Source organism: Ailuropoda melanoleuca, chromosome 12 (genome assembly GCF_002007445.2).
Source record: "Ailuropoda melanoleuca isolate Jingjing chromosome 12, ASM200744v2, whole genome shotgun sequence".
In the NCBI taxonomy this organism is placed as follows: domain Eukaryota; kingdom Metazoa; phylum Chordata; class Mammalia; order Carnivora; family Ursidae; genus Ailuropoda; species Ailuropoda melanoleuca.
In genome coordinates this window covers 27,224,324-27,247,804 of record NC_048229.1, presented here as the reverse complement: position 1 = coordinate 27,247,804, position 23,481 = coordinate 27,224,324, and the positions used below count along the sequence as shown (strand labels likewise).

The 23,481-nt window shown below is 48.1% G+C and overlaps 2 protein-coding genes across 6 annotated transcripts in view; one reads left to right on the top strand and one right to left on the bottom strand.

Annotated features, from left to right (window-relative positions):
* Positions 1-10,896, top strand: part of LOC100466036 (T-cell-interacting, activating receptor on myeloid cells protein 1) — a 63,142-nt gene extending 52,246 nt beyond the window's left edge. For 2 of the 4 annotated variants that reach the window (XR_004629094.1, XR_004629090.1), the window contains 3 exons: positions 874-1,127; positions 3,340-3,470; positions 3,582-5,861. The gene's annotated coding sequence lies outside the window, so the exon portion shown is untranslated. Of the gene's footprint in view, positions 1-873; positions 1,128-3,339; positions 3,471-3,581; positions 5,862-9,932 lie in introns of those variants that run through there. The other 2 variants (XR_004629091.1, XR_004629093.1) reach the window with 2 other exon arrangements.
* On the bottom strand, positions 172-14,704 carry LOC100466521 (T-cell-interacting, activating receptor on myeloid cells protein 1-like). 2 transcript variants are annotated; one of them, XM_011235686.3, is made up of 10 exons: positions 14,502-14,704; positions 11,061-11,096; positions 10,641-10,931; positions 10,054-10,350; positions 3,870-3,914; positions 3,369-3,452; positions 3,239-3,266; positions 2,744-2,805; positions 1,985-2,022; positions 172-592 (listed from the first exon to the last, which is right to left on the bottom strand). In XM_011235686.3, the coding sequence occupies exons 1-10, from the start codon at positions 14,533-14,535 to the stop codon at positions 449-451; spliced, it is 1,059 nt and encodes a 352-aa protein (XP_011233988.2). In that variant the 5' UTR covers positions 14,536-14,704; the 3' UTR covers positions 172-448. The 2 variants fall into 2 exon arrangements, 1 of the variants encoding a protein (XP_011233988.2); XR_004629089.1 differs by having other exon boundaries at positions 482-592; positions 1,985-2,072.
* Positions 14,705-23,481: the final 8,777 nt, after the last annotated feature.

The window sequence follows — 23,481 nt, the reverse complement described above, 5'->3', positions numbered from 1 at the left end:
GATGTCTTTGCATGGAAGCAGCCCACACAGAAGAACGCACGTGGTTTACTGAGTGTATGAGTGCATATGAGAAACGGGCAAAAGTCATCCGAGGTGATACAAGTCAGAAAAAGGAATGATCTCAGGGGAAGGGTGGTTAGCTGGAGAGTGGTACAAAGAAAGCTTCTGGAGTACTAGAAATACTGTTTTTATTTGGACGGTGGTTATAACAAAGGGGATAGGTAGAAATAGATCACGTGTATGCAAATATATGCAAATGATGCATGCATCTGATCTATGCAAATGATACCTCTTGTTTTAAAAAAAATAGATTTTTGGAGGGGAACAAGTCTTCATTGGAGATTTGAGGAAAGGGATCCCCATTTGCCTGGTGCCTCCAGGGTCCTCTCTCCATCATCCATCCCCTTGGTGGAAGTTCTTCCTTTCCAGGCTCCAGCTGTTCTCCTGGCTATGCCTTAAGGGTCGAGTACACACAGGTTTCCAGGGGCTGCTCCGTCTGGCTGGAGGGACCCTCACTTAGGGCTCTGGTGTTCAGCTCAGCGTAAGTCACTCCATGGGGTTCCTCAGCTTCTGAGACCTGGGATGCTTTATCCTGAAGGGAAGCAAGGAGAAAAGGATCAAGTATTCCTGGGAAAGGAGTGTTGGATTGTGAAGATTTAGCGTTTGTGACAACAGTGTGGTAGACAGTTGTGTTAGAAAGAGCTTCCTGCTCTTTGATTCTTGGTCGCCTACCCTCTGGAAGGTTGGTGGGGTCTAGGGACGTGAATCTGTCAAACAGAATAAGTGAAAAGGATGGGCTTTCATGTGTCTTCCTGTCCAAGACTAGGTGATGAAAGACCGACTTCCATCTTGTTCACACCTGTCTATTTTCAGGTCTCTCGCTCACGCTGATCAAGCCAGCTGCTGTGTTACGAGCTGTCCTATGGAAAGGCCCATATGGTCAGGGTGGTCTCTGGCCAACAGCCTGCGAGGAACTGAATCTCACCAGCCACCACCTGAGTGAGTGAGTGTGGAAACAAATCCTCTCTTACTCAAGCTTGAACCAGCCCTGGTCAACCGTTTATCCCAGCCTGTGAGACCCAGCGTGAGCCACACCCAGATTTCTGACCTGCAGACACTGTGAGATGGTAAGTGTTGCCTTAAGCCATTGCGTTTGGGGATGATTTGTTATGAAACCATAGATAATTCATACAAACAGCCATCAAAGAGAGTGTTAATATGAAATGTCCTTAGGGACAGAAAGCTAGTGGTGGTCAGGGACTTGGGGTGGGGGTGTGGGCATGCGGAGAGTGCTTAAATGCTCTGGAGTTTCCTCTGGGGTGATGAAAATGTTCTGGAACTAGATAATGGTGATTATTGCACAACATTGTAAATATTCCAAAAGTTGCTAAATTATAGAGGTTAAATCGTGAATTTTGTTATATGCGTTTTGCCGCAATTTTTAAAAAATTGAAGCGTAACTGAAAAAATCGAGGTTACTGTTGATAACTGCAGGATGTACTCTGCGGGTACCTCATGGTAGGGGGTTGCCATATTTTCATAAATAGCATGAAGAGGTGGGGCATATTATTCCCATTGTCCCGAGGAAGGAACAGAGGCTCGGTGGGAAAGTCACTGGCCCGAGATCATAACCAATAGTTTATAGGAATAGTAGCTTCAGGGGCACTGAAAGCTTACGCCATGCCTGGGATCCTACTGATCATTGTGTGGCTTTGAGCTCATTAAATCATCGCATTCATCCTAGAAAGAAGGTGATGTACATCCCATGTCACGTGGGGAAATGTTCCCGGAAAGGACAAGTCATGGGATGAACGTTCCCCGGCCAGAGAAGGCACAGAAAATTTCAGACCAGATTCTTCTGGAAAGTAGAGCGAGAGCGGGGGTGGAGGAAAGCGGAGACCCAAACCATTGACAAAACCAGAGGGAGTGATGGAGAGCCAGGGACGATGGGGGGTGACGGGCAGTGGCCACAGAGGAAACTCACCGAGGCAGGTGAGCAGCTCGTCGTAGCTGCGGGTGGGTCTGGGAAGAGAGTCTGCTGTTGCTTCACCTCCAGGCTCCAGGGGTTAAGTCTGCGCACACACCCGCATTCACACGCACATTCACCATACATACCCTCATGTGCACATGCCTATACCCATGCATGCTCTCACACACATGCACGCACATGTGTGCACACTAGAATACTCCCGTGCACATGCACATACAAACCACGTGTACACATGCATACACGCAACCATACATGTTTACACACACGCAGACGCTCACATGCACGCACATGTGTGCACACTAGAATAGTCACATGCACACGAACATACAAGCCACGTGTACACACGCATACACGCAACCATACACGTCTACACACACGCAGCCGCTCACATGCACGTACATGTGTGCACACTAGAATAGTCACATGCACACGAACATACAAACCACGTGTACAATGCATACACGCAACCGTACAAGTCTACACACACGCAGCCGCTCACATGCACGTGTGTGTGCATACACAAATACTCATGTGCACATGCACACACAGACCACACATACACATGCAACACACTCATACACGTGTCTACACATGCATGCTCTCACACACATGTTCACATGCATGCATACATCCCTGCACACCTACACGTGCAGACTCACATGCACACTCAAGCACACATGCTTACGTGAGCACAGGCAGCGCATGTGGAGACACACACCACGTACACATAAATACACACACACGTGTACCCACCACCACTTTCTTTCTCGGGCTGAATACTTGTTCCCACTTCTTCAGGTTCCTTAGAGTGGGAGCTAAAAGAGAGAAACAGTGAAGCATTGGAGGTAAAGGAAATGGGAGTGAGACACTGGGATCATTGTGGGTAGGTGGAGGTGAGGTGCCAAGCAAGATTATGTGTAAACCAAAGTCCCCCCCACTTCCTCCACACTCATATGCCCCTCCCTGGGGTCCCCAAGTCGTTCAGGTGCTCAGCAAAGTCTTGAGAGCTGAGGAGGGGAAGTGGTTGGGGGCAGTGTGGTCCAGAGGAAGGGATCCAAGGAAAGAACACCGAGTGAGAAGTGGAGGGTGGTCGTAAGAAGAGAGGATGCGAAGAGACACTTGGGATGGTCGCTGGGGCTGGTTGGAGCCACATGAAATGTTGAGGTAAGAAAGAAGGTCTTGAGTAGTCAAGGCGGCAATGGAGGAAGAGTTGGGTATGGGCTGATGGGATCCTCTGAGTAGCCCTACCGTTTGGTCATCTTGTCGGGAGCTGCCCCTGGGGATGAAAGAGAGACAGGATCAACCCTGTGGTGTTACTTTCCTGTTCTGTTTCTCCCGTTTCCTCCCAGATATTTAGCTGTTGTTTTCCTGAACTCACCACAGCGGGTGTATTTGCAGATGACGAAGGCTCCAAGGAGGAAGAGAAAGATGAAGATGACGATGAGCGTGATCCCAGCGGCCCCTGGGGAGAGGAGAGCGGGTAAGAGGGCCCGCGGTTTCCTGAGACACGTTCTGTGCCTCAGTGTGTCTGCCACCGATGGAGTTCCTACCACGTGCTGGAGATCTCACTACGTTATTCTCATATTTACAGGTGCCCCGGGAGAGAGACAGCGTGATGCCCGTTTTACAGATGCAGAAGTTGAACGTCAGAGGGTTGAGGTGCCATTGCCAAAGGGCCCAGCTACCGAGGAGCCAGAGCTGTGCCTCTGGTCCTCCCCACCTTGAAAGACCTTGCATTGGGCCGCAGCCTTCAGGCATCACCAGAAGATAGACAGACATCCTCGAGAATTTTCCCAGAGGCGCAAAACTCATGGCTTCACAAGGACATCTCATCCCACGGGTGAATGATTGTAGGTCCCGGGAATCTCTACTGTCTTACCTATTTCTGTTTCTGCCATCATGGGAGACTTCTTTTCAGTTTTATCTAGAAGACAGAATTCTTGAGGTAAGTTTTAAATTTAAACACACTTAAACAAAATTTAAAATTCTATACATTATTTACAAAGGCATGCCCATGTAGTATAAACATATAAAAACATGCACAGAAATAACACCAACTTCAGGGCAGAGGGCTCTGCTGGGAAGGGGGGAAATAATGGGAATAATGTTGAGAAGGAAAGAGGACTCTCTTTTTTTAAATCTTTATTTGTGGAAAGAAAACAGCTTGGGGCAAATACGACAGACTGTAAACAAGTCTAATGCTGGGTGGTGGATATGTGACTATCTGTTATTTGTTACTTCTGTTAGGCCGTATTTTTCACATTTCTCAAAAGAAAGGAAATTCTCATCAGTTCTCTTGCTGGTTTGTGGGAGGAAGGTTTTCAGAGTTTTGGGTCTATCTAGGGAACAGAATTAAGTAAGATAGACTGCAGAAAGAAAAGGCGAGTGTACTCTGGAAGTGTTTGGACCTGACTCAGTTACCCCAAGACTAGCATGTAGGCAGGTGTGATGCTTAAATTTATGTGTCAGCTTGACTAGGCTATGGTACCTAGTTATTTGGTCAAATACCAGTCTAGACTGGTTGCCAGGAAGGTGGCACCTGAAACTAATATAACACTGTGTGTTAACCACACTGGAATTAAAACAAAATAGAATAAATGGGATCTTAACTAAAATTCATTTTTTTAAAAGAGTTGTGATTAACGTTGAAGTCAGTGGAGTTTGAGTAGAGCTGATTACTCTCCATAATATGGGTGGGCCTCATGCAATCAGTTGAAGGCCCAAAGAGAAAGACTGATCTCCTTTGAGGATGAAGGAATTCTGCATCCTGCTTCCTCCAGACTCAACATCAGCGCTCTCCTGGGTGTCTAGCCTGCTGGCTACATGAGCTGCCTGGGGTCGCACAGCTCTGAGAGGCAGAGCCGGGCTGGGACTCCGGCTGATGTGATGCTGTTCACCACGTCACTCTTCATTGCCTTTACCGTCCACTGCTGTGCTGGCTCTGCCTCTGCGAGCTGGCCCCTGAGACCTTCTGAAGACCCCACCTCCTTCCCCAGTCCTGTGCTTCACAGAAGGCAGCAGGCCTGGGAGGTTTGTTCGGTCTGGACCACTGTCTGCTCTGTTCCCTGTGGGGCCACCTGTAGCTCTTCACCTCCGTGTCCGTGGGGCCGCACCGTCAGGAAGTGGGACACTGTTCGACTCAACCACCTCCTGCCTACTCACCCTCCCCCCCCACGCCCTGCCAGCTGCGTTCTGCTCTCCTCCGAACCAGAGACTGCGTTGATCTCATTCCGACTCAGAAATGCTGAGGAAACCCCCACACCATCAGGCTTCTAGGGTCTGGCTCTGAAGAAATGCTGGGAAACTGGAGACAAATCAAACTTCAGGATAAAAGGGAAAAAAATAGACAACCTGAAACACCACAAGTGACCTTGAAGGAAGACAGTGAAGCCAGTATTCTGGTAAGTAGTTTCTAAAACAGAGCTGAAGTAATTAGAGGCTTCGAGAATTGGAGGAGAGTATGGTCTCCACCCTTAAAATCCCTGCAAGAACTCTGGTGTCTACCTGGAAACGACACAGTGGTCTAGAGCAGGGTTTCCCAGCTTGGGCGCCGTCGATATTTGGGGCTGGATAATTCTTTGGGCGGGGGTTCTGGGCATCACAGGGTGTTTTGCGGCTTCTGCGGTCTTGACCTCCTAGATGCCGGGAGCACCCTCTATCCCTCAGCCCCAGCTGTGACCACCAAAAACATCTCAGACGTTGCCATATGCTGCCGAGTAGCAGAATCGCCCCCAGTGGAGAACCAGTGGAGGGAAATAAGAGGTGAGCCTAAGATGAGTGGCTTCTCTTTCCTTGTCCTCTGTCAGTATTCCTACCACCCAGCTTGTCCCTGCCTCCTGCCGTGGCCTGTCAGGTGGCCCTCACATCCCCACCAGTTAAACATGCTGGTGTAGCAGCAGCAAGTTTGGGGGTCTGGCCCTATAGGAGCTGTGTCAGACTGTAAGGTTTATAAAAGGCTCTGGCGAATCCCAGAGGGAAACTCTTGGGCTCCATTTGCAGTAATCTGTCAGTGCATCTGTATCCAGTCATCCCCTTGCTACACGCCCCCGCCCAAGACACCCTCCTGTCTTTCTCAGCCTGTTGCCCTTGGTGACAGTTGTCAGGGTTTGAACAGTGGCTGGAGGAACACGGGAAAGGTGGAGATTGGGCTCGAAGACAGTTTCCTGGGTCCTTCCAGGTGAGCCGTTCTGTCACTGATGTATTCATGCCAGGAGCAGCAGTATGTATGACCATCACCCAGGAAACTCAGAAGGTTCCTTATATGCCAAGGATAAAGAAGAGGGAAAAAAAAGATTCACCAATTGTCGAATAACCCAAAATTATTTAAAATTTCCGCCGTCTACAGAGAGCAAATCCAGCCTACAATATGTTTCTTCCAGTTTTGTCTCTTTCAGCCTCATGTTTTGAAAAGACCATCTCCTCTGTGCTTAACCTTGTCACATGCAACAGTTAAAGACACAGACATGCACCCTCGGCCTATTTAGAACCTGGAAGGCCTTAGGAGGTCATGTAATTCTCCACTAGTATTTGTAATTCTTTGCAACGATGAGGATCTCGACTGTTGTCGTTTGAGGGATACACACGTTCTCTGCTTCCTGGGAAGTCTCCCATTAGGAGCGTGGCTCTCGACAAAGCTGTTGGCATGCAGAGGGAGAAGTCTGCGGTGTCCATAATGATAGTAACAGTAAAGACTTAGATGACTTCGATGACACTTGCTGTCCACCAGACACAGTTTAGAAAGGATTGAGGTAAATTAACTCCTCAAAATCTAAGCACTGAGTCCCTCATGGAGGTACTGCTATCAGCCCTGTGCAACAGATACGGAAGCCGAGGCAGACGGGCTAAGTAATCTGTAGGAAGATAGCTTGTTAACTAATTAAAATCCAAACACTTGGAATTATTTGCAAAACAAGAGTGGGTACACACCCTTCCAGACAGGGGTCCATCTACCCAAGCGACAGGTGTGCACCCCTGTTTAAATGGCTAGGGTTGTTTCAGTGTTCTTCCCTTTCTCCCAATTACCTGACTTATCCCTGGGGGGAGTGCCCTTCACACTGACCTGGAAAACAATGGAGTAGCTGGGTCTTAGAGGCAGGAAGGGCGTCCCTGGGCACCTGAATTTCCTGCCTCACTCCTGGGCTCCGTGGCCCCACCCTGGGTTAGAGAGAAAATTTCTGCTTTGCCCGGTGCTGCTGCCGATGGTCTCCAGATCAGCATCAGGACCTTGGGATTTTCTTGCTCTGTAATTCTGTAGCAAACACCCTTGCTGAGCAGATGCCTTGCCTTCATTAGCTGTCTGAGTCCCTTTGGGCTGCCCTAACAATGCCACAGGCTGGGGCGGGGGGCGGTGATGAACAACAGACATCTTTTTCTCACAGGTCTAGAGACTGGAAGTCTGAGATCAGGGTGCCCACATGGTCTGGGAGGAGGAAGGGGACAAGGGAGCTTCTGGGGTCTCCTTTTATAAGGGCACTAGTCCCACCAGGAGGGCTCCACCCTTATGACCTAAGCACCTCCCAGAGGCCCCCACATCCTAATGCTGTCACATTAGGGGTTAGGATTTCAACATGAAATTGCAGGACGGGGGGATACAACTTTCAGACCATAGGACGAAGGGTAGCACCTCTCCTTCTTTCAGGACTGCTCATTCCCCCCTACATTCGTGTCACCCTGGATGGTCCTGGGTTTTTCTTGCGTAACATCCTGTGGTGGGCATTTCCTAGGATCGATCTGGAGGCTGAGCTGACCAGGACTATTCACAGCCCTCCCCGGTCCCTTTGTCTGTCTGCCTCTGTGTCTGTCTCTTTTGAACTGGGCCTGGGAAGGAGGGCCAGATGCTTCTCCAGGAGTAGAATTTATGACCTGCTCATAAATTCAGCTCTTTTTTTTTTTAATGTTCAATTAGTCCTTAAAAGTCATGTTCTCTTCCCAAAAGAGGGAGCTGGTCCCCACTAAAAAAGAATGAAATGGGCCCAATAAGGACACAAGTGTCAGAGAGGAAAAGAATCCAGGCAAGACTCCGGTCCTTCATTCTAGTTTCAGAAGCCAGGTGGCATCCCCGTGCTTCCCACGATTTACTGGCCTGCGATCCCAACGGTTTCCAGCCAGGCGTGGTCCGGCCTCCGTGGGGCACTTGGCAGTGTCTGGAGACGTTGTGGTTGTCACAGCTGGCAAAGGAGACTTGTAGCAGGTGGAGGTCACAGATACAGCTGAACACCCTCTGATGCACTTTTCTCTCCCCCGCAAAAAGAATTATCCAGCAAAAAATGTCAGTAGTGCACGATAGGGAAACCCTGAATGACCTCTTCAGCTCCAAAGACTGATCTATTCCCTTCACTTACCCTAGGTCACTTGAAGGTAGGTGTGTTTCACTTGCAACCAAGTGTCTTGATGAATACGGTCCTCAGAACTATTTGTTGTAATTGATCACTTATGTTCTCAGAGAAGTTGTGCGGATCGGAGGTGTGCCTTGCTGCCCCCTACTTGACAGATGAGGGAAGGCATACGAAGAGCTGAGTTGAGGAATACTCACAGACAGCGAGGGCCAGAGCTGTAGTTTTAACCCAGGTTCACTGACTTCACCTGTTCTCCTGTCCTGCATGGCGTTTCTCAGGAGCCCCGAATCCACGCCCCATAAGCTTTTGGGAAAGTCCGGCTTCTCTGTTTACTGCCCTGTGCAGGTATGACTGGTCCTCATGTCAGTACTTGGGTGCTCAGCCCCCATCCAGGAGGATGCCTGGTTCCTACTCACCTCTCTTCTCCCCTTGTCCTGGACAAACTCAGTCGTCAAAAATAGCCCTAGTGCACAAGGGTCAAAAAACATCCCTTTCCTTAGCAAACCAACAGAACCCTTGTGCACTGTAGGTAGCGGCGTAGAACGACGTGGCCACTACGAAAAACAGTATGCTGGCGGGTGCTCCAAAAATTAAAGGTAGAACTATCCTAAGATCCAGCAATCCCCTTTCTGAGTATACACCCAAATAATTGATAGGCGCTGGGGGCCAGGAGGGGCTAGGCCAGTAGCCAAATAGGTGGAAACGACCCAAATGTCCATCAGCTGTTGAACAGATAAACGAAACGTGGTCCGGCTGTAAAACAGAACGTTATCGGCCTTCACAAGGAAGGAAATCCCGCTCTATGCTACAGTATGGATGAACCTTGAGAACATTTTTCCGAGTGAGAGAAGCCGGTCACAAAATGACAAACAGCGTATCATTCCAGTGATGTGAGGTTCCTGGTTAGTCAGATGCATCGAGACAATGTAGGATGGTGGGAGCCAGCGGCTGGGAGCGGGGGGTGCAGAGAGGCTGTCTGATGGGGATGTAGTTTCAGTTCTGCAAGACGAAGGGCGTTCTGGAGGCGGGGGTGGTACAACTGCTCTTAACACTACTGAGCTGTGCACTTGCCAGTAAGATGGTAACTTTTACGTTATGCACGTTTGCCATGGTGTTTCAAAGATCTTTCCTCTCGAAAGAAAGGGCTCAGCAGGAAGAGAAAAGCTCAACTCACCTGAGCTTAAAAGGCAAGAGTGATAGAGTCCCAATGAAAATAGAACACAGATCTTCCTGGAGTCTCTGAGTCTTTCTCAGGAAGATGCTCTTGGGCTCTTTTATTCTCTCCCTCCTCCTCTGCCTTTTTGCTAGGACCTTCTCCTGCATAACCCCAGGAGGTGTCATTCACACTTTAGTCTAAATGAATTGTGCCCTGCCCAGGAGATGTGCGATGGTTTTGTGGCTACATCCTATTTTCTTAGTGGGAGTCAATTATTGCAAATCCCCCTCCCCGAAGCCTGCCCACCCCCAGCACATCTGGCCACCTACAGTGGGAAGCCCCCACCCAGCCTCCTTTTATGTGATCCTCCGCCATCTGAACTCCCTCTCTTGGCGGGGGATCCTCTACGCTGTGCCACAGAATCCTCACCCTCCCTTGTTTCTTCCTAAAGGGTTTCTCCAAGCTGCAGAGTCTCATGGAGACAGACTGCGCCTGCACCGCACTCCCTCAGGTCCCAGCACCTCAGCAGACAGGTAATCCAGCTGCGGTCCCCCTGACAGTGCAAACCTCACCTGTCACCCGGACCTCGAGACGATCACTTGGGTGCGAGGCCCAGAAAGGAGCCTTTATCAGGAAGTACACGCAGCTATAGTTCCCGGTGTCACTGACTGTCACATTCTGAAGGGAGAAGACCGCCTCCTTCCCTACTGGAGTCTGGACCTGTATGGGCCCTGCTGCTCCCGCCTTCAGTAGACCGAGCATTACAGGCCCGAAAACATTGTCTGGCCTCTGGCACTGCAGGGTCACATTTTCTCCTGCGGTCACCTCACCCCTTCGGTGGGCTTGGAGGGAAGGTTTACGGAAATCTCCTGGAAGAGAAGGAGGGCTCCAAGGTCACGGAGAGAAGCGTGGGGTCCCCCACCCACCTTGTTCTCCTGGCGGGGCTTCCTGCCAAGTGGGGGAAACGACAGCTCCCTGGTCTCACCCTCTTCCCAGTCTGACTGCAGGAAGGAGACTTTCCCTACAAACCCTGGCTGAACCTGAGCCAGGTCATTCTGTTCCGGGTTTCTCCATCTCCCCTTGCCCCCTCTCTCCCGCGGGTTCCTCCCCCACACCTGTCCCTGCAAGACCCTGTGTCACTCCAAGGCACCCTCCTCACCGGTCACCAGCAGTAGGAGGACGTCACTGGGCTGTGAAGTTATGTGCGGGCGCTCTCGTCTGTAGTACTCACAGGTGTACTGTCCAGCATTAGACGTTTTTAGGTCAGTGAGGCGGGATTCAGCCAGGCCCGCTGTGGATGCCTGTGATTGCATGGACTCCACAAAAGTGCTTCCCTTTCTGAGAGCAAAATTGACATTCTTGGTAGAAGTCTGACACTGCAGCGTCACATTACTCTTGGGAGGCATCACTGAGCTCGGCCAGACCGTGAGGGAGGGCTTGGGAAGGGAGTCTGGAAGGAAGCAGAGTTCAGGATGGGATTTGGTGCCCCATCTGCTCTCAGGAAACCCCCTGAAGGAAAGAGAAGGGATAAGGGGAGTTCGGAGTGAAGGAGGGGGAGGGTCTGACGGAAGGAACTCACCATCAGCTGTCCTGCTTCCTTGGCCAGCACACAGCCCTGCAAGAGAACTGTCCATGAGACGTGAGCGCCCGCCTGGAGCCCCGTCCTGAGGGGTCTCCCTGGGGGCTGCTGCTGAGCACGGACCCCTGTCATCACGTGCAGCGGCAGTCCCAGCCTCCTGCTGGAGAACCCATCTGGCATGGCTGCTGGTTTGTCCCTTATGTTAATTTCCTAGGGCTCTTGGTGTCTCAAATTGTCACAAGTTTAGTGGCTCGTGACGAAACAGATTTATTATTTTGCTGTTCCTGTGGGTTAGAAAAATCCAACAACACAGTTCCCACTGGCTCAAACCAGGGTGTCTTCGGGGCTGCGTTCCTTCTGGGGGCTCTAGGTGACAACCCATTCCCTGGCCTTTCCCAGCTTCTGGAGGCTCCCGCACCCCTTGGTGGTGGCCTCCTCCTCTGGCTCTAAAACTAGCAATGGTTGGTGCATTGACACCCTCTTCTGCATCTTTTGCTACTGTAAGGACCCTGGGGTTACGCTGTGGCCACCCAGATAATCCAGAAGAAGCTCCCTACTTTAAGGTCAACTGATAAGCAACTTCAGTTCCACCTGCCATCTTGCATTTCCTTTGCCACGTAAAGGAACGTATCCACATTTCCCAGGAGTTAAGCCACGGACATCCTCTGGGGGCCACCACGGTCTCTCTCTCATTTCTCACATTGTCCCACTTCACCGTCCCAGGGTCCTCTCTCCTCACAGCAGCCCCAGGACTTTGGATGGCCTTGCCATCTGGCCTCAGAACCCAACGCTTTCCCCCACCACCCACCCATCCTTTATCCACTCACCTTACGCATCTGTTGTATCCTATGATGTCATCTCTAGATTTGATGGTGAAGAGAGGATAAGGGACACTACACTCGGCTCCTGATCATCCCTGTTACCCTAAATGTGTCACTCGCAGTGTCTCCTGAGCGTGTCATCTTTGTAGAGGGCACAGGACCCAGCCTTCCCCTCCCTGGTGCCACGGCATCTCGAGTGTGAGAGATCTTAATAATGACAAAAACCATTTGGCTGGGGGGGAAAGAAGCCACTTAGGTTTTAAAGACACTATTATTCCTGCTGCTCTTGGGTTCATAAGAGGTCTGGAGTCACTAGAATTTAATGCCCTTGAGGGCAGAGAATACACCCTCACTACCTAGAATGCAGCGCAGACATTGGCAGTTGTTCAATAAATACATCTTGACCAATGGAGTTTAAGTCTTATGTAAAGAGTCATTTGCAAAGATTTCTGAAGCTCCGGAAATAATGATGTCCCAAATTCCCTCCGAACGCAGCAGCATAACCATCCGCGTCAACGGAGAACAGGGGAAGGAGGTGGGGAGATCCCTGTCCTATGATAAGGGACTTCTGGCTGATGAGAACGCAGTCTTTTGCATGGAGAAGCTTTTATCCGCCCTTGGGGAATGGCCTAAATGCCTCCCTGACGTTACGGTTGGCCATAAGTCACCTCCTTGGTGCCCCTGAGTAAATCTCAAAAATCTAAGATTGGTATTGCCTGGAAGGGTGAGGTATAGGTTCCCCACCTGTCCCCTCTGGTGGCCTTACTTTCAGATCTAGACCAAACTGATCCTACGAAAAGTGAAGTCATACAGTATTTATCTTTCTCTGTCTGACTTGTTTCACTTCGTGTAATGCCCTCAAGGTCCATCCATGTTGTCACAAATGTTGGGATTTCCCTCTTCCTCACCGCAGAATAATATCCCGTTATACACACAGACCACATCTTCTGTAACCATCTATCCACGGATGGACACTTAGGTCATTTCCATGCCTTGGCTGCTGTGAATAATGCTGCAGTGACCGTGGGGGTGCAGACATCCCTTCAATTTCTGTTTTCATTTCCTTCAGATATATAACCCCAGAGTGGGGTTGATGGTCATATGGTAGTTCTACCTTTAGCTTTAAAAAAAACGATTATTAGAGAGAGAGCACGAGCACGTGGGGGAGGTGCAGAGGGAGAGAGAGAATCCTAAGCAGGCTCCATGCTCAGCCAGGAGCCCAACCTGGGGCTCAATCTCGCAACCATGAGATCATGACCTGAGCCAAAATCAAGAGTCAGACACCCAACCGACTGAGCCACCCAGGCGCCCCTACTTGTAACTTTTTGAGGAACCTTCATACTGTCTTCTGCAGTGGCTGCACCAGTTAGCATTCCCACCAACGGTGCATGAGTCCCTATTCTCCAGGTCCTCACCGACACCTCTTGTCTCTTCTTGATGAGAGCCATTCTGACAGGTGTTGAATGGTAAGCAACAGAGACCATGCAACCCGCAGAGCCTGTCTGTCGGGCCCTTTACAGGAGAAGGATGCTGGCACCTACTAAGATCATTGGATCCGCTGTTCACTTAACCTTCCTGAGGTTTTTCTAACCATGACTCCCTTCATCCACCCTCCAGACACTTCCGTAAACCCCCAAATTAGGACCTTTTTAATTCCTTCATATAGCCCAATGGAAAATTATGGTCTTCGGCACTGTGCAGACCAGAATTTGAATTCACCTTCTCTGCTTAGTAGCAGAGTGACCTTGACACGTACTTCAGCTGTGACTGTCGGGTACCTTGAATGCAGTATGGGGAAGAGAACTATTTTGGAGACGTTCTCTAAGAAATGTAAGATGACTGAGGTCATACAATGATAGGAGAGGAAGCGTCACTGAGCCTGTGTGATCAAGTCTGTCTTCTCGGTTCTTGGCGCTCTCTCGGACCCCATGGGAGTACCGCAGCTGGGTGCTAGTCTGAGGCCAGCTTCCTGCATTCACCACCACCTCTCAGAAACAAGACTGGCGGAAACTGTGGCCCAGAGACTATCAGGGTCCGTTTTTGATGAGGGACACTGATTTCCCATTAATAGAAGTGTTTTATAGCTTTTCTTTTAAAATAGAGTTGAGTACAAAAATAATAATATAAAAACCTGGGGAATTTGAAGAGGGAGATCACATAGGAAAGATAAGGTCACGTACATAGGGGAAAATGTCCCAGGGAAGTTCAGGGATGACTGAGTTTGGGGAAACAGGAAAATGTGTGTAAAGCACCCAGCACGTCCCTTGTACATAATTTTTTTAAAGATTTTATTTATTTATTTGACAGAGATAGAGACAGCCAGCGAGAGAGGGAACACAAGCAGGGGGAGTGGAAGAGGAAGAAGCAGGCTCATAGCGGAAGAGCCTGATGTGGAGCTCGATCCCATAACGCCGGGATCACGCCCTGAGCCGAAGGCAGGCGCTTAACCGCTGTGCCACCCAGGCGCCCCCCTTGCACATAATTTGTATTCAGGGAATGGAAGGCTTTAGTCTGTGTTTATTCACCTCATGCCATTACCCACCCCACAGGCCCGACCACCTCCAGCTGCTGCCGCAGCCCAGCCCCACCCCTGCAGTGGCTGCCTTCCCCCACGACTTACCAGCACAGAGCAGAGCCAGGAGTTGGGGCATCATGGTAGCACCCCCAGGCCTCTTTCAAGGATCTTCCTTCAGTCTTGTTGTTGAGAAGCCAAGATTTCACTTGACTCCAGGACGTGCAGGGACAGCGTGGCCCCCCGTTTTTCAATCCTCTGCTCTGCACACCCAGAGTTTCTGTCTTCTAGTCTCTATCAGGAAATGACTATTGCAACATACTCTCAAGCTACTTCCCATGGGCTTGACGCACTGAGTCCTCCCAACAGCACAGAAGTCAGTCACCCGCTTCTAAGGCATAGCCATGAATATGCAAAGCATGGGAAACACTGCCAGTTCACCATCGTCCTCTTCTGCATGGTGACAGCAAATACCTGGGCTCCCAGCGATCCAGAATAAGAGCTACATTTCTCTAGGGGTGCCTGGGTGGCTCAGTCAGTTGAGCATCTGACTCTTGGGTTCAGCTCAGGTCGTGGTCTCAGGGTCATGAGATGGAGCCTCCATTGGGCTCTGCGCTCAGCGGGGAGTCTGCTTCTCTCTCCCTCTTCATCTGCCCACCTCCTCAAATAGGAAATGCAACAACAACAACATTTCTTTCCCTCAGAGAACTGTGGGTCCTTTTGGTCACAGGATGTGAGCAAAGTGACGTGCATAACTTCTGGGTTATGTCCCAGGGACCCTGAGGGCAGGAATGGGGTCAGAGCTGAGGGCAAAGAGGTGGGAAGTCATAGGGCATGAGGGAGTGGGGGGGAGGGGATCTGGGAGAACAAGACAACAGGCCCTATAAAGAGAAGGTAAGACAGAAGAACCCTCACTGGCAGGCACATGGCAGAAAAGGAATTTGAAGGAGAGAAATGTCTGTGGTGGGTTGTAAGTGGTTTGTTGTGGGGACATGATGTGAACTGTCTCCTCAGTGAAATTTCTGTGAAATCTCCTGTCATTAGATCTCTGGTGGAAAGAGGCTCTTCAGGAGAACTCAAGGAGCTGTGTTCCGCATCTGGTTGAGGTGTAGACGGAACGAGAGACAACCGGACAGTGGACCCAGACAACGGGCAGGGGTTGACGTGCACATGGAAAAATCTAGAAGGTAAATCTAGTATATTTAAAGTATTATTCCCTGAGTAGTAGAATTGTGCTCAATATTTTTTGTTCCTCTTGCTTATATGTGCTTTCTCAATTGGCTGAAATTGATAGTTAATTTTATCCCTTTAAATGTTATTGAAATTTAAGCCTTTAGAAAGTTTAAGTGAGGTGCTGTAGGATGCGAAAAACTCAAAAGTTTAAAAAACAAGTGAACTCTTGTAAAACTTAGAATTTGGGACTGCGGAATTTAGGGACAGATACGAGGACTTCCACATAAACATGCAGATGGGACATACACATTTCTTCCCAAAACCTCATTGAAAGACAGGAGATTTATGAGGAGGACATAAGCTAAGAAGGAAAAAAGGCAATGAGAGAGGAGCAAGTGTAGGACAAGAAATGTTGATACAGGGGCACCTGGGTGGCGCAGTCGTTAAGCGTCTGCCTTCGGCTCAGGGCGTGATCCCAGCGTTGTGGGATCGAGCCCCACATCAGGCTCCTCTGCTATGAGCCTGCTTCTTCCTTTTCCACTCCCCCTGCTTGTGTTCCCTCTCTTGCTGGCTGTCTCTATCTCTGTCAAATAAATAAATAAAATCTTTAAAAAAAAAAAAGAACTGAAAGTAGAGTCTTAAAGAGATACTCGTGCATCCATGGTTCAGCAGCATTATTCACAGTAGACAACCCAAGTGTCCACTGACAAATGAACGGACAAACAAAATTTGCCTATACACACAACGGAATATTAGCCTCTGAAACAAAGGACATTCTGACACCTGCCACAATGTGGGTGAACCTCGAGGGCATTACGCTCAATGAAATGAGCCAGACACAAGAAGACAAATACTGTATGAGTCACTTCTATGCGGTCCCTAGAGCAGTCAGATTCATAGAGACAGAAGGTAGATGGGGGAGCCAGGGGCTGGGGGAGGGAGTCGTGGTTTAATGGGCATGGAGTTCTCGTGGTGCAGGATGAAGAGCTCTGTGGATGGCGGTGGTCCCTGCACAACGATGTGAATGACCTTAACGTCGCGGAACCGTGCATCTAAAAACGGTTAAGATGGTACACGTTATGTGTAGTTTACCACAGTGTTTAAAAAGTAAAGTTTCTGGGGGCACCTGGGTGGCTCAGTCAGTTAAGCGTCTGCCTTCGGTTCAGATCATGATCTCAGGGTCCTGGGATCGAGCCCAGTGTGGGACTCCCCACGGAGCAGAGTCTGCTTCTCCCTCTCCCTCCACCCCTCCCCCACTCATGTGCTCACACGTGCTCTCTCTCTCTCTCAAATTAAAAGAAAAAAAAATCTTAAAAAAAAAAAGAAAAAGAAATGGACTTGCACCAGGTTATGGCTGCCTTTAGGGATGGAGGGGAAGTGGATCAGGGTCATGCTTATGCCTGGTAGTAGATTTATTGCTTTGGCTATTTTGGGGTCTTTGTGGTTCCATTTAAATTTAGTATTATTTGTTCTGGTTCTGTGAAAAATGCTGTTGATATTTTGATAGGGATCACATGGAATCTGTAGATTGCTTTGGGTAGTATGGACGTTTTATCAACATTGATTCTTCTAATCCATGAGCATGGAATGCCTTTCCATTTCTTTCCATTTCTTTCATCAATGTTTTACAGTTTTCAGAGTACAGGTCTTTCACCTCCTTGGTTAAATTTATTTCTAGGTATTTTATTCTTTTTGGTGCAATTGTAAATGGATTGTTTTCTTAGTTTTCTCTTTCTGCTACTTCATTGTTAATGGATATAGAAATGCTACCAATCTCTGGATATTAATTTTATATCCTGCAACTTTACTGAATTCATTTATTACTTCTAATCGTTTTTTGGTGGAATCTTTAGGGTTTTCTATGTGCAATATCATATCATCTGCGAAGAGTGAGAGTTTAACTTTTCCTTACCAGTTAGATGCCTCTTATTTCTTTTTCTTGCCTGATTTCTATGGCTAGGACTTCTAGTACAATGTTGGATAAAAGTGGTGAGAATGGACATCCTTGTCTTGTTCCTGATCTAAGAGACCTGAAACCATAAAAATCCTAGAAAAGAACACAGGCAGTAATTTCCCTGACATCAGTCATAGCAGCATTTTTCTGGATATGTCTCCTAAGGCAAAGGGAAAAAGGCTAAAATAAACTATTAAAACTACATCAAAATAAAGATAAAGAGCTTTTGCGTAGCAAAGGAAACCATTGACAAGACAAAATGGCAACCCACTGAATGGGAGAAAATATTTGCAAATGATATATCTGATAAGGAGTTAATACTCAAAGAATATAAAGAACTTATACAACCCAACACCAGAAAAAAATACAATCCAATTAAAAAGTGGGCAGATGATCTGAATAGATGTTCTTCCAAAGAAGACCTGCCGATGGTCAACAGACACATGAAGAGATTGATCACTAGTCATCAGGGAAACACACATCAAAACCACAATGAGGTACCTGTCAGAATGGTTAAAATTAAAAACAAACGAACAAACAAGAAACAAAAGTATTGGCATGGGTGGAGAAAAGGGAGCCCTCTTACATTGTTGGTGGGGATGCCAACTGGTACAGCCACAGTATGGAGGGTCCTCAAAAAGTTAAAAATAGAAATACCTTATGATCCAGTAATTCCACTGCTGGGTATTTATCCAAGAAAATGAAAATTTTAATTTGAGAAGGTATATACAACCTGTTCATTGCAGCATTATTTACAATAGTCAAGATATGGAAGCAACCTAGGTGTCCATCAGTAGATGAATGGATAAGGAAGAAGTGATACGTGCGCACGCGCACACACACACACACACACACACACAGGAATATACGTAGCCACAAAAAGGATGAGACCTTGTCATTTGCAACAACATGGATGGACCTAGAAGGTATTATGCTAAGTGAAGCAAGTCAGATTGAGAAAGACAAATGACAAATACTGTATGATTTCATTCATACGTGGAATCTAAAAAACAAACGAATAAACAAAAGGCAGACTCAAACCTGAGAATATAAAAACAAACTGATGGTTGCCAGAAAGAACGGGGGTAGGGATGGGCAAAATGGATGAAGGGGAGAGGGAGATACAGGCTTCCAGCTATGAAATGAATAAGGAATATTCCAGAATAAAAGGCACAGGATAGGGAAGGTAGTCCCTGATACCGCGATAGTGTCGTGTGGGGCAGATGGTCGCTACCCTTGCGGTGAGCACGGCGTAACGTAGAAGTTGCATCACTCTGTTGTACACCTGCAACAAATGTAACACTGTGTGTCAACAATCCTTAAAAAAAAACTTTAATAGTAGCTCTAAAGTAATAAATTTTACTGAGCGACTTCTCTTGTGAACTCACCTTTTTAATCCCCAAATATTTCAGTACATAGCTGTCTTTATCAGATGAGAGTCTTTTTAAACCAGACATAACCGTCAAAGCAGTATCATCCCAGGAAAGCTGATGGTACTTTCTTGATACCGTCTACTCTCCAGCCAGTATCCAGATTTCCTCCATCATCTCAAAGATGCTCTGTCAGTTTTTTTAAAAACCAGGATTCAAATCTGCGAACTACAAATCTACAAACGGTATTTGATAGATATGCTAATTTAAATAAAACAGAATTCTCAATGTCTTTGTTAAGAAACCAAACACATCATAGGTTTTTATGATTTTTTCCACCATTCATTTGGAAGAAGAGCACCATGCCCCTGAGACTATTGTCTTGACAGGGCTTACTCGTCTTTCCATTTAGTAATACAGAATAATCAACAGGGCAACGAGCTATCAAGGACAGAAACCAATTATAATCACAGGCGTTTCTTTGAAGGTGATTTTCAAAAGAAGTGGCAGTGATTTTTAAAGTCTTGAGATTCTTCTATGACTCTTGTTTAACACCTCTGTGTGTAGATTTATTTCAACAGAGTACAGGTTAATAAAAGTCATGAATGAATATTTCTGTAATTCTCCTAGTTGCATCAGAAAACAAAATTGATACTTTTGGCAAAACGTTCACCTGCACACTTTAACCAGATTGATTGATCTTAAGGAGGCTTCACACCCAGTGCAGAGCCCAACACGGGGCTTGAACTCACAACCCTGAGATCAAGACCTGAGCTGAGATCAAGAGTCAGATGCTTAACCACCTGAGCCACCCAGGTGCCGCTAATCAGATTTCGTAAATCACCTTTATGACTCAGAAAGATCTTTCTCCTTCATCTAGGGGGTTTTATGGAGGTTCCGTTACAAAGGCATGATTGATTAAATTGTTGGCCATTGCGTTAATCAAATATCCAGCCTCTTCCCCTCTCCCCAGAAATGGGGGTGGTGCTGAAGGTTCCAAGCTCCTAGTTTCATAGCTGGTCTTTCTGATGACCAGCCATCCTGGTCAAGTCTCTTTCTCTCCCTCCCTGTCCTCCCCCTCCCCCCGCCTTCTGAGGGTACAAGAGGCTACCTGCAGGCCAGGGAGAGGGCGTTCACAAGAACCATGCTGACCCTCTGATCTTGGACCTCCCAGCCTCCAGAATTATGAGAAGGAAGTTTCTGTTGTTCAAGCCACCCAGTGTATGGCTTTTTTTAAAAGCCTGAGTTGACCGAGACAGGTGGACAAAAAGATGGTCATATTGATGGGCTCCTAGGAGGAGTGCCTGGAGCTGGGTGGGGCTGGGAGACTATAGTAGAAACAGCTGGCAGGGGGCCCGGTTCATCCTTGTCCCTCAGGCACCCAGACCAGTGGAGCCGCCACCATCTCCAGTGTTGCTGGTCACTGTGTCTAGGAGAGGAGGGAGTGCGGAGTGAGGAGGAGGGAGTTCTTACAGTTAAATGCTCCAGCTTGGAAGTGACACTGGTCATTGCCATTCACAACTCCATGTCCAGCTGGAATAGGATGACTCTACAGTCCTATGATGCACCTGTTCAGGGATTTCAAGGAAAAAGGTGTGACCACAAGATGGCAGTAGGACACAACTTCCATCTCAACCACTGTCACCTTGCTTCCTCCGCCGGGGGTGGGGGAGGGCCTTAGCACATGCTATTCCCTCTGCTTAGAACACCCTTCCAGCACCTTCACCTGGTTAAAAGTCTGCTCAGCGTTCAGATCTCACCTCTGCACGTCAGCAAAGCCATCAGAGATCTCCAAGCCTAGATCAAATCCTCTATTATAGGCTTTCAAATCTCCGTCTTCTTTTTTGCTATAGTTGTACTGATGGAGATGGCTCACGGTTTCCTAGCATCCACATTTCCCTTCTTCCTTTAAGTTATAGAAACCCCCCTCCCATTTTTAGAAGGGCACATGCTATATAGCCTAGCCACTTTTGCAGCTAGACCTGGCCATGTAACTGAGTTCTGGCCAATGGGATGAGAGCAGAAGAGACATGTTCAAATCCTGGGTCCTACTCTTTAGAAACAATTGCATGATCTCTCTCTCTCTCTCTCTTATTCTCTCTCTCTCGCTCTCTCTCACTCTTCCTTCTTTTGTGCTGGCTCAGAACCACACAGGAAAGCCGCATTTTGACAAAAGCAAAGCTATTGATAAATGGCCCTAGACTGTTTCAACTATATACTGTTAAGTGAAAGAAAAATAAATTTTTTAAAAAGATTTTTTTTATTTGGCAGAGAGAGCACAAGCACGGGGAGTGGCAGGCAGAGGGAGAGGGAGAAGCAGGCTCCCCACAGAGCAGGAGGAGCCCACTGTGGGACTCGATCCCAGGACCCTGGGATCATGACCTGAGCCGAAGGCAGACGCTTCACTGACTGAGCCACCCACGCGCCCCAAGAAATAAAATTATATAGTTTTCTTCCTTGGAGGGGGTCTGTTTGTTACAGCAGCTTAAAATGTTCCCTAATCAATACAGTTTGTAGCAGTTTGGTTAATGCTTTTCTCCGTGAGCTTCATGAGAGCAGGGTTTATGCCTGTCATTCCCCACTTGTCCCCAGAGCCCAGCACAGTGCCCCACACGTGGTCGGCATATGGAATAAATGTGTGCCAAGTGGATGAATGGGAACTTGGGGCAAGCAGGGTTGGGGACAAAAACGGAAATCCTTAGGGTGAACATGCCTGGGCTTGTGAGAAAAGGAAAGAGGTTCCACTGAAACTAATAGGATTCGTTTTGCTATTGCTGTTGCGACAAATTGTCACAAACTAGTGGCCGAAACAAATTTGTTATCTTTCTGCTCTGGAGGTCAGAAGTCCAAAATGGGTTGAGAGGCTGCCTGCCTTCTGGAGGCTCTAGGGGAGAACCCAGTTCCTCAACTTTTCCGGCTTTAGAGGAGCTGGCGTTCCTTGCTTGTGACCCTGCATCACGTGACCTCTGCTTCTGTGTCTACACTCACTTCTCTGGCTCTGACCTCTTCCCTCTTATAATAAGGATCCTTGTGACTGCATGGAACCCACCTAAATAATCCAGGATAACACCCCCCCCACACCAGCTCATGATGCTGAATTTAATCACACCTGTGAAGTCCCTTTGGCCATATACAACATTTTCACAGGTTCCAGGAATCGGGACATGACGTGTTGGGGGGGAACATCGTTCTGCCTTAGATCATCTTCAGCGTGCTGAGCTCACCCAGCCACACTGTTCCTGTTTTCTCCGGCCTGTGCTGGGCCCCAGACACACACACAGATGCGACGACCTGGTCCCTCCTGGGAGGAGCTTGCGGTCTAGTCTGGGAGAGAGAGGATCCAAATACAGTGCACATATTCAATTCAGGTACAACAGGGCACTGTGGGAACTCAGATGGGCCAGGCAGCGGTTTGCAGTGGAAACGGCATCTAATCTGAGACCAGAAGGCTGAGTGCGGTGGACCAGGCGCGAACGAGTAGAAAGAGCTGGTAGCAGATCTGTCACCGTCTCATTATGAACACCCTGCAAGTGCTGAGCATTTGTGGTGACAAATAAAAGGAACCATGGCCTGGGGGCACCTGGGTGGCTCAGTCAGTTAAGCGTCTGACTCTTGGTTTCGGCTCAGGTTGTGATCTCAGAGTTGTGGGATCAAGCCCCACATCGGGCTCCATGCTTAGCAGGGAGTCTGTTTGAGATTCTCTCCCTCTCTCTGCCTCTCCCCCCTCTCTAAAATAAATAAATCTTTAAAAAAAAAAAAAAGGAACCACTGCCTCAAGAACGGTAAATTCTTTGCAATAGTTAAATGTGATAATATCCCCCTTTCTCTTCCTCATTCAAAAGTGGAAGTGACAGGGGCACCTGGGTGGCTCAGCAGATTGGGCCGCCGACTCTTGGTTTCTGCTCAGGTCGTGATTACAGGGTCCTGGGATGAAGCCCTGTGTCAGTCTCCACGCCCAGTGGGGATTCTGCTTGAGGATTCTTTCTCACTCTTCCTCTGCCTCTCGCCACACTTGCACGTGCTTTCTCTCTTTAAAATAAATAGGGGTGCCTGGGTGGCTCAGTCAGTTAAGTTTCTGCCTTTGGCTCAGGTCATGATCCTGGGGTCCTGGGATCAAGTCCCACATCTGTTCCCTGCTCAGCGGGGAGTCTGCTTCTCCCTCTCCCTCTGCATGCAGCTCACCCCACTTGTGCATGCTCTCTCTCTCTAACAAATAAATAAAATATTTAAATAAATAATCTTTAAAAATAAAAACACTAATATTCTACTAATAATATTATCTATCGGGTGCCTGGGTGGCTCAGTTGATTAAGCATCTGCCTTCAGCTCAGGTCATGATCCCAAGGTCCTGGGATCGAGCCCTATATCAGGCTCCCTGCTCAGCATGGAGTCTGCTTCTCCCTCTCCTTCTGCCTCTCCCCACTGCTCATGCTCTCTCACTCACTTGCTCTCTCAAATGAATAAATCTTTTAAAAAAAATTTGTTTTAAAAATAATAATATTATCTATCAGTAATATTATATTTTTCATCTGGCTAACCTTGATTTCTTTCTCATCCTCATACACACATTTTCCACCTCAGAGCACTTCTC

Bases quoted from the DNA above. Each gene is read 5' to 3' on its own strand.
- LOC100466521 (XM_011235686.3), bottom strand. From the start codon at position 14,535: ATGATGCCCCAACTCCTGGCTCTGCTCTGTGCTG. The intron at 11,097-14,501 runs GTAAGTCGTGGG...GTTCTCTTGCAG, and splicing joins CCTGGCTCTGCTCTGTGCTG to GGCTGTGTGCTGGCCAAGGA. The intron at 2,023-2,743 runs GTGGGTACACGT...CTCTCTTCCCAG, and splicing joins GCCCGAGAAAGAAAGTGGTG to ACCCACCCGCAGCTACGACG.